Source organism: Amblyraja radiata, chromosome 24 (genome assembly GCF_010909765.2).
Source record: "Amblyraja radiata isolate CabotCenter1 chromosome 24, sAmbRad1.1.pri, whole genome shotgun sequence".
Classification (NCBI taxonomy): domain Eukaryota; kingdom Metazoa; phylum Chordata; class Chondrichthyes; order Rajiformes; family Rajidae; genus Amblyraja; species Amblyraja radiata.
This window is the reverse complement of record NC_045979.1, coordinates 240,875-251,772: the sequence shown is the minus strand read 5'-3', so window position 1 is coordinate 251,772 and position 10,898 is coordinate 240,875. Positions and strand designations below refer to the sequence as shown.

Genomic DNA, 10,898 nt, shown 5'->3' with positions numbered 1-10,898 from the left:
GCATACATTGAATTGATGAGTGGCAAAGTTGCAATTGGGGCACCGCTGCGGGGTGCCTCCCCCTGAAGCAGTGCCGAACCCCCGTGGTCGTGGCGGGGCTGTGTTCCGCCGACGGCTGGCAACGCTGGCAAAGTTAATATCGTGATCAGCCGGTGACACCGCCGAGGTGACAGCTTCGGCCATACGGCAGGCGTGCATAGCCTCGTCAAAAGACAGGTCGGGCTTCTGCAAAAGTTCAGCCCGCAGCTTTTCATCTTGTAGACCGTAGACCATAATGTCCCTGGTCAGTTCATCGGGAGTCAGCGTGCCAAGGCGGCACCGCCTGGCCAGGTGTCGCAGCGCAGCGACGTAATTCTCGACAGATTCACCCGGGTTCTGACGCCGCCCGAACAGTTTAAAACGCTCTGAGAAGCAGAGAAGCTTTGACTTCAGGGGTGGCGGCAGGGTGGGCGATCGTGACATAGTGGTCGAAGTCACGTCTAAAGACATCCCATCGATGGGCAATGTCTGAATCGAAAACAAGCACATCGGGCTTGCGACAAGAAGTGGCCATAATGAGGAAATAAAGAAAGGGAACGGGAAACTGGGGCAAAAGTAAAGAAACAACCGATAAACAGGAGGCGCAAGGGGACGAGATATGACACCATGTAAAGAAGTGTCACCAACACACTGTAACTTTACTTCGTTTATTCATACTGTAACATACTGTAACATTACAGTGAGCACTAGCTGTACGTGGTCTGTCACGGGAACTAGGGAGAGAACAGTGGGTGGGGAGGTTGTAATTATACTTGTGATATGGGGAGTGGTTAGTAGTGATGAGGTAACTATATTAAAGATACATGCACATATCATCTACAAGTACCTTCTTTACTTCTATGCTATTTTGAAAGGAAGGTTTAAATTCTATCGTAATTTGAAGCATATCACAGATATTCATCAAGCTAGATCACATCCGTGAAAGTGTTAAATTGGAGACCCACTGCAATATGGGAATGGTGCGTATGAATGAGATACAAAACGCACTTCTATACGTTCAGCTAAAGATCAGAAGAAACACCCATTGCATCCATTCCAGACTTATGTTAATTGCTCGTGCAGAAAGATGTCCTAGATCGGGCTGAGGACGTTTGTTTCCAGGCTGACATCCTTCATTACGCGAGCTGCACTGAGAGTGCTGATGAAGTCCTCGTTGACCGAATCAGTGAGCCCAATGCGGTCAAGTCTAAAACAGTGAGAGAGAGAGAGAGACAGATATATATAGTGTGGAGAGGGAGAGAGTCTCAGCACCAGGTTTTAAGTAACACTTCTGTAATAGTAAGAATCAGTACAACAAAGTCTTGTGATGCCTCTCACGTTCTACCTACCTTAGCTTCTCTATTTTGCATTCTGGATTCACCAGGGCTGCATTCAACGCTTTAATTCCAGAATCTCCGAATTTATTATCACTCAGGTCCAACCCCGTCAGAGAGTCGTTTGTGATGATGGCAGCTGCGAGATCCTCGGCACAGGACTGAGTGAGACCATTATTATTCAATCTAGTGATCAGAGGAGCAAATGTTCATCACTATTATAAAGAAAGCCATGTTTATATATTGAACCTTTAATAATTGAACTTTTAATAATTCCCACGTTATATCATAATCGTAGATTCTTAGTCATATTACATGGAAACAGGTGCTTCGGGCCACTTGCCCATGCCGACCATAATGCCCCAAAAGTACACTTGTCCCACCATTCAGTGTTTGGGCCATGTCCCTCAAACCTTTCTATCTAAATTAGGGCGTTAGAGATCGCCCAGATCTACAGTATACTTATTCAGCTGCTTACCGCAGTTCCTGTATGTTACATTCTGTGTCCTTCAGTGCTTCACACAGCAGTCGCACCCCTGCATCTCCCAGTTTATTATCACCCAGTGACAGTTCGGTCAATGAAGGTGTGGTGCTGAGAGCAGACGCCAGATCCTGAGCGCAAGAAGCTGTGAGGCGATTACTACTTAGACTGGGGGAGATATAGAGGAAAGACAAAATTAAACACGTTTAAAAAAGAAAATAAAGTAGGCGAATGAGTTTGATACACGGAATTGTTGTCGAAGAGAAGAGTCACACAAGATATACGCTACTGCCTTTAGACTTAGACTTTAAATATCTGAATGATTATGGGTTTATTGCCAATCTTCCAATATTTAATCTGACTCACCACAACTCCTGGATGTTATACAGTCCGAATCTCTGAGAGCCACAGACAACATTTTTACTCCAGAATCTCCCAGCGTATTCTCACCGAGATCCAGTTGCGTCAGCGAAATGTTTGCATTCAGAGTGGAGGCAATATCTCGTGCACTGGAGTCGGTAAGTTGGTTGTTGTTCAGACTAAAGCGACATATAAAATAAAGATTATGAAGGCAAGAATATCACTATGCGCGGCATCAATCAAGCTACAACCTGGAACATTATAATATGTGCATAAAGCTGGATTAACTCAACGGGACAGGCAGCATCTCTGGAGGGAAGAATGGGTGACGTTTTGGATCGAACCCCTTCTTTAGACTAGTCGGGGGGGAAACAAAACGAGAGATATAGACGATGATGTTGAGAGATAATGAAAATGAATGCAAGATATGCAAAAAGGCAACTATGATAAAATAAACAGGCCATTGTTACCTGTTTGTTGGGTGAAAACGAAAAGCTGGTGCGACGTGGTTGGCGGGGCGGGAGGGTGGAGAGAGTGGGAATTCCTGGTTACAGAATATTCAGACAACTGCACTGTAAGCTGCCCAGGCGAAATATGTGATACTGTTCTTCCAATTTGCGATTATCCTTACTCTGACAATGGAGGAGACCGAGGACATAGATGTCTCTGTGGGAAAGGGAAGGAGAATTAGGGTGTTCAGCAACCGGGAGATTAGATAGGTCTAGGCGGTCGAGCGAAGGTGTTCAGCGAAAGATCGCCAAATCTATGTTTTGTCTCGCCGATATATAAAACTCCGGAACTTGAACAACAGGTGCAGTAGATGAGGTTGGAGGAGGTGCAATTGTACCTCTGCGTTACCTGAAAGACATTCCCTCGCTCTCCATCCTTGGCTCACCCAACACGCTTATCGTTTTCACCCTAAAAACAACTAACAATGGCCTGCTTCAGTTATCATTGTTACTTTTTTGCCCACCTTTCATTCATTATTTTTGTCTCACCACTCCTTCTTCTATATCCTTCATTTCCATTTCCCCTGATTAATCTGAAGAAGGGTCTCGACCAGAAACGTCACACAATCCTTGTCTCCAGGAATGCTGTCTGTCCCGCTGAGTTACTCCAGATTGTGTGTCCATCTTCGGTTTAAATCAGCATCAGCAGTTCCTTCCTACATATATTGGCTCAGTAAGACATATACATAACGTATACATAAACGTTATTATTGTTATCAGAATCATCCGTAATCTATTTACCTCAATTTCTGTATTTTACAATCGGGATCCCTGAACGCTGTAGACAACACTTTTACTCCTGAGTTCCCCAAGTAGTTCTCACCTAATTCCAGTTTAGTCAGCGAGGGGGTTGCACAGAGAGCGGCGGCGAGATCCTTGGCACAAGAGGCAGTGTCCTACTCTAGTGTGATAAAATAAAAACAAATAATCGGATTATTAAATGAAAGACATGAATATTGGTAAAGTTCTTGCGAATTTTTGACGTCTTATTATTACACAATATAGGATAGGACTATGGAGACTTATTCAGCCTATAATTTCAGACGAGCTTGTGAATTTCTAATATCATGCGGGCAGGCACATGCATCAGTTCCTGTATTTGACAGTCTGAGTCGCTCAGAGCCATAGTCAGTAGTTGCATTCCCCGATCTCCCAACTTATTATGATCGAGGTCCAGTTCCTTCAGCGAACGGTTTCTACGAAGAACGGTAGCGAGTTTTTCGGCTGGAGAACATGTGAACCCGTTGTTCTTCAGACTGGGAATAAAATAAATAACAGCAGAAGAAACAAAAAGACAAATAGAAAGATTGCTAAATTTGGTTCAAACAGATGCCGAGTTACCTAGCAATCAGGTACGAGAATGACCTTCGCGCGAGCAATCCTACCACAATTTCTGTATTATACAATCCGTCTCTCCCAGAGCGGCAGACACGAGCTCCACTCCAGTATCTCCTAGTTCATTATCACCCGTCAACCTCCGTCAGTGAGCGATTTGTGCAGAGTGCGCGGGCGAGGTCCTCAGCACACGCAGAAGTGAGATCATTCTTATTCAGGCTGGTGGTGGAAGCGGAAGCAGAAATGAATCAGAATGGGATGTCGGGAAGGTTACATAATGGGTTATTGATTATGATAGTTGACCCGTTAAAAGTTAGCGCCGGGACATACTGTTTTATGATATCTCATTTACGCACACGATCGCGTACTTACCGTAGTTTGTGTAGTTTGCACTGACGGCACCCCAGAGCCGCAGACAATAGTTTTACTCCGCAATCCCCTAGTTTGTTATAACCCAGCTCCAGCTCCTTCAGCGGTGAGGTTGCAGTGGTAAGCGAGACCAGAGCTTCAACACAGCAATGTGTAAGATTATTATCTGCAAGTCTGAAGTGCAAAATAAACAAAGTGAGAGCGGAAAAATAAAGAGTGCAGAGTGCGGGACAGGAAAGAGAGTAACGAAATTATTATGAACAAAGTATATATTATAAAAGAGAATCACTAAGAACTTTTGAGTCAAATATAACAGCGACAGCCCTTTCGACTCACCTACACCACATCGACCTCGTTTTCGCATCTACGATCACTCTATCTGAAAGGGTTCACCCAAAACCCCCAGAATTTTTCGAACTCATGTTCCCAAGTCGCTATTATTTCTTGTAATATAAACTACCTCACCTGGAAGCTTGAATCCTATACCTACCACACTTTGAGTGAAAAATGCCTCCCACTTTCCTGTTATATTGTTGCCGTCTCATATTAACGCTATGCCCATCGGTTTTTCATTTCCCTTCCCGTCGGAAATAACATTTTGTGCCTTCACCCTGTTTTGTTCGCCTCATGACATTATGCACTTGCATAAGTTCACCAGTGAACATCCAAGAAATAAAGACAGCCTGCCAACCCTTTCCCTGTAGCTATGGACCTCGAATCCTGCCCACATCATCACGAATCTTCTCACATTCCAAAGACGTGCGGGTTTGCAGGGCAATTGGCTTCTGTAAGTTGTCCCCAGAGTGTAGGATGTAAATAATCTACGCGAAGATTTTTGGTCGGGTCGGACTCGATGACCGATGTCGCAGTAAATGGCGGAGCTTGAGGAAGTGAAGTAGTCCAGAGCGATCTTGCAGCACCGCTTCATAGTTCCCTGAAAGTTGCGTCAACAATTTCAAAAGTAAAGCAGCAGCATTTTTGCAAGGGGGCTGACTGCAGGGTAAAAATTGAACTAGAATGCCATGAGGATGGGAGGCAGAGCAACAGGTCAGCAAATAGATGGGTTGACGCGGAAGTGGATTATAAGGCATGAAATTATTGATGGAAGGACAGGCAGGAAGAGGTCCATGGTTATGGGGATAATGAAGGACTGAAGTATGTTTACTTCAATGCAAGGCCTATTGTGCGTAGAGCTCATGAACCTCGACACTGGACCAATGCCTGGAATGATGATATTGTATTGTATTGTATTGTATTCAAATTTATTGTCATTGTCTCAGTTAGAGACAACGAAATGAATTTCCCTTACAGGCAGTATCATAAAAATAAAAATAAATAAATAATAAAAAATAATAAAACATATTAAAAATAAAATAGAATTTTAAAAAAAGCACAAACACTGAAAGTCCACGACACAACATAACACAGTGGCACCAAGGTGAGGAAGGCACCATAGTCCAGCCAGCCTCCCCTCCGTTCTTCCCAGATGTTCACTCGTGGTCGAGGCCTTCCTAGCACCCGCAGTCGCCGCCCCGGGCGGCCCGATGTCCAGGCCCTCACACCGGGCCGGTGGGGCGGCCAATACATGGCCAATGTATAAATTTGGTTGCAAGAGGGACGTGATTGGCAGTTGTACGTGCCTGGGATTCGATGTTTCAGATGGCTACAAAGGAGACGATGCTATATAGTTCCGGTAGAATATAACGGCGGTCTGCAGAGATGTCATACTGAAGGGTATGGGTACACTAGGGTACATCTACTGAAGCATTCTGCGTTCATGTCAACAATAAGAAAGGAGCAATGACTTCAATGGCATTATATTACTTGCCACCCAACAGCTAGTGAGAGATAGGTGATCAGATAGGTGGACAGATTAAGGAAGGATGCTAGAACTATCGGTTTGATATAGTGGGTGAATTTAACTACCCCAATCTTGACTGGGGCATACACGGCTCAAGAGGATTAGACGGGCAAAAATATGTTAGCCGTATATAAGGTTTCCTTAAACAGATTGAGGGTATTTCGACTTGGCGAGGGATCATACTGGATCTTGTATTAGGAAACGGGACTGTTATGTGTCTGATGTTAGTAACATAGAAACATAGTAACATAGAAAATAAGTGCAGATTTACTTCCGGTGGCGCCATGCTGGACTAGCAGTCGCAACTTTTAGCTCCGCTCCTGTAGAAACTCGATATTTCGCGTTAAAATCGGGTCTGGAAGTCGGGAACGATTCAAAAACTCACCGGACCCCCGGGACGTCGCGCTGATGACGTCATCAGTAAGCGCTGCGATTTAAAACGGAGGGAAAAGCACTTTAAATGAAAAAAACGTCTCCAGCTCAGAGCCCTCAGAGAACTGAAGAACAGACCTCTGAGGTGGATTCTGGAATGGCTACGAGATCCAAGACTGAGATGGCTACTAAGGAGAAAAATGAAATGTAGGAGATAAAGAGCTCGGTAAGAGATTTGAGAAAGGACATTGAGGCTGGAAACTCAAAAATGATGGAAAATATGAATGTTAAATCAATGGAAAATATGGCAAACATTAATGCTGGTAATCAAAAAATTATTGACTGCATTGGCATTATACAAAAACGAATTGAGGATGTGCATGAAGAGCTAATGGGGAGAATTAAGAAAGGCGAAGAAGAAACTGAGAAGAAGTCTGAGGCTGTGAATGTAATTGTTTCTTCACATGGAACCGAAATAAAAGACATGGAAACAGTGGTTGAACAAATGGCTGAAGATATGCAGGGAATGAAGCTAGAACTAGACAGCCTCCAACTGGCGAAAGTCTCAGATAAATGCATTGATCTTGAAGCTCGCTCACGACGCCAAAATCTACGAATATTGGGAGTAACAGAAGGGGCAGAGGGGAACAACGCTCGTGAGTTCACTGCCAACCTAATCAAACATGTACTCAATCTACCTGTGGAACCGGAAATTGAAGCGGCACATCGAATACCTAGATTTAAGCCAAGATCACAAGCAGATCCAGCCCACCGACGACAGAACATAGTCACACTTCGGGACATTTCAGCACTTGAAGAGCTGATGAAAAAAATCAATTATGGAGTGAAGATGACCTTTGGAAAAGACACTATCAAACTCCTCCGGGACTATCCTTATGAGATCGTTCAAAAGAGAAAAAAGTTTGAACAGACAAGACAGATCCTCTATGGAGTTAAAGATGTTAGATGTGGCGTTTTTTATCCGGCCAGAATGCGCATTACTTTCAAGGGAAAAGAGAAAACTTTCACTAACTCGGACGCATCTTATAAATATGCCAAAGAGATTGTGGCAGTGGCAGAAACAGAAGATTAACCACACCCACGGGATGATATGGACAGTTTCTTGCCTTTTATTATCTCACAGAGAACATCTGAAGACAAGGGAAGAAACAACACTCTCTAAAAGTTTAAAATGGAAGAGAATTTCCACGTGCGTTTGTCTAGACACCTTATCTCCTATGGACGCCTTGGAATGTTAATCAAGGACATCCTTCGTTCAAAATGAAGGAAAGACTGATAAGCTAAACCAAAGATGAACAGCAGAGCCGAATGTGGAAAACATCTCAAGGACGAATGGCGAATTAAGATTTTAAAACAGTTTTACAAAATATAGAGAATTAATAATAACTAACAATGCTAATATAGAAATATAAATGGAAACAAACTGAACTATATAATGGGTAAAATGTAATAATCTGCTAATAAGACTGACTAGCTCGTATATAGAGATGACAAATTTTAGAATTAAAGTAGATAATACTGAAAGGTTCAGTGTTATGTAGTTCGTGTGAAGAAGGGAGGAGACTCAGGCACCTGGCATAATTCCAGGAGCCTGTTTCTGGTTAACCCTTACAGCTAACAGCTTACTTTTATCAAAGAAATAACTAACTATAAATAATTAGTAGATGAAAGTGTTAGATAAATATATAAAGTGTTAGATAAATAAATGTCACAGTAGCTGAACACAGATATATAGCTGATTTTGAAATGGCATCTTAGGGATAGAGTAATAAAAGGAGCGGAGCTAACAGTACATCATCAATTTCGGAAGTCGAATAAAAGTCGGACCCCACAGACGCGTGGGACACGCATTACAGTGTCGAACACTTCAGACACTGTAATTTTACCTGTCAAATTTTTTTAAAATCACAATATGTCACTATTATGTGGGTTTTTTCAAGGAAAATCGCAAAAGGGATCTACCAAGGAAGTTAATAATATAAACGCCCTCAACTACCCAGTCCTGAGGTACGGATGCACAGTAATACATAAAGGTACTAAAATCAGAGAAAATGCAAGATGATAAACAAAAGAAAATGGGAGGAAACACACTGTGTAGCTGGAATATAAGGGGTATTAATGAACCAATTAAAAGGGGCAAAATACTAGCTCAGCTGAAATCATATAACACTGACATTTCTTTTCTACAAGAAACGCACCTTAAACATCAAGACCAGATGAGACTGAGGGCGAAATGGATAGGCCAAACATTTCACTCCTCATATACACCGCAATTATTATTCGCAAAGGAATACCGTTCAAATCAAATAATATTATATCAGATAAGGAAGGGAGATACCTTATAGTCACAGGAGAGATTCATGCTACGCCAATCACTTTGGTAAACATATATGCGCCCAATTTTGATCATCCTCAATTTTTTTAATAAAATCCTGAATAAAATCGCAGAATTTAACTACCAAAATGTTATAATTGGAGGAGACTTCAACTGTGCTTTAGATCCGTACTTAGATAAATCGATGCAAAAACAAAGAGGTAATATGAAATCTAAAACTAGTGAACTCTTAAATACATATATAAAAAATACAAATATAGCAGACGTTTGGAGGATCGCGAACCCGACTGGAAGGGAATACTCGTTTTATTCAATGGTACATAAAACATACTCACGTATAGACTATTTCCTAGTTGATTCAAAACTAATCCCTTATACTCTGAACCCTAAATACCACACCAATACGATTTCAGATCATTCCCCGCTAACTTTCGTTTTAAAATTGGAAGGAATCTCTACGAACAAATCGTTCTGGAGGTTTAATTCGCAAATTTTGAAAGACCCACAAGGGATTATATATCTAAAAAAACAGATGGATATATTTTTTGAGATAAATGATACACCCGATATATCGCCCACTTTATTATGGGAATCCTTCAAAGCATTTATTAGAGGAGTCATTATCTCGTATCAAGCTTTTCAAAACAAAAATAATAAAAATGAACAAAGACAACTAGAAGAACAAATCAGACAACTAGATATAGATAATGCTAAAGCTCCAACTATGGATAAACATAATAAAATGTTATTACTGAAATTTAAGCTAAGTAAATTATTATCAGAGAAGATTATAAGATTATTCCAAATTACAAAACAAGAACGTTTTGAATTTGGGGATAAACCCGATAAACTTTTAGCACGCCTACTGAAAAAACGGGAAAATGATCATGCAATTTTAAAGATTAAATCAGATAGAGGGGAATTATTAACACTACCTAATTATATCAATAAAAGATTTGCTCAATATTATAAGAATGTATACACATCGAAATCGTTACTAGACAATAATAAAATTTCAGAATTTTTGGACGATTGTAACCTTCCAAAACTAGAATTGAAGGAACAAGAGGAACTGGGAGCACAAATTACAGCTAAGGAAATAGAAGACACAATAAACACACTTAAGAATGGAAAAACACCAGGACCAGACGGATTCAGTAATGAATTTTATAAAGGTTTTTACGACACAGTGACCCCACGTCTACAGAAAATGTATACATACTCTTTTAAAGAACAAACCTTACCTGAAACACTAGTAGAATCAACGATCACACTAATACTTAAAAAAGGTAAAGATATAGAAGAACCAGTATCATAACCATATAACCATATAACAATTACAGCACGGAAACAGTCCATCTCGGCCCTACAAGTCCGCGCCGAACAATTTTTTTCCCTTAGTCCCACCTGCCTGCACTCATACCATAACCCTCCATTCCCTTCTCATCCATATGCCTATCCAATTTATTCTTAAATGATACCAACGAACCTGCCGCCACCACTTCCACTGGAAGCTCATTCCACACCGCTACCACTCTCTGAGTAAAGAAGTTCCCCCTCATGTTACCCCTAAACTTCTGTCCCTTAATTCTGAAGTCATGTCCTCTTGTTTGAATCTTCCCTATTCTCAAAGGGAAAAGCTTGATCACATCAACTCTGTCTATCCCTTTCATCATTTTAAAGACCTCTATCAAGTCCCCCCTTAACCTTCTGCGCTCCAGAGAATAAAGCCCTAACTTATTCAACCTATCTCTGTAACTTAGTTGTTGAAACCCAGGCAACATTCTAGTAAATCTCCTCTGTACTCTCTCTATTTTGTTGACATCCTTCCTATAATTGGGCGACCAAAATTGTACACCATACTCCAGATTTGGTCTCACCAATGCCTTGTACAATTTTAACA

At 41.5% G+C, this 10,898-nt stretch overlaps 1 protein-coding gene across 1 annotated transcript in view; it reads right to left on the bottom strand.

Annotated features, from left to right (window-relative positions):
• Positions 1–1,098: 1,098 nt before the first annotated feature.
• The window catches only part of LOC116986553 (ribonuclease inhibitor-like), a 30,045-nt gene continuing 20,245 nt past the window's right edge, over positions 1,099–10,898 (bottom strand). The window contains exons 5-12 of the mRNA XM_033042151.1: positions 4,410–4,580; positions 4,170–4,256; positions 3,748–3,958; positions 3,444–3,598; positions 2,196–2,372; positions 1,831–2,001; positions 1,368–1,538; positions 1,099–1,225 (exon numbers count right to left, since the gene is read on the bottom strand). Of these exons, the coding sequence (XP_032898042.1) occupies positions 1,111–1,225; positions 1,368–1,538; positions 1,831–2,001; positions 2,196–2,372; positions 3,444–3,598; positions 3,748–3,958; positions 4,170–4,256; positions 4,410–4,580 (1,258 nt within the window). The 3' untranslated portion in view covers positions 1,099–1,110. The remainder of the gene's footprint in view (positions 1,226–1,367; positions 1,539–1,830; positions 2,002–2,195; positions 2,373–3,443; positions 3,599–3,747; positions 3,959–4,169; positions 4,257–4,409; positions 4,581–10,898) is intronic.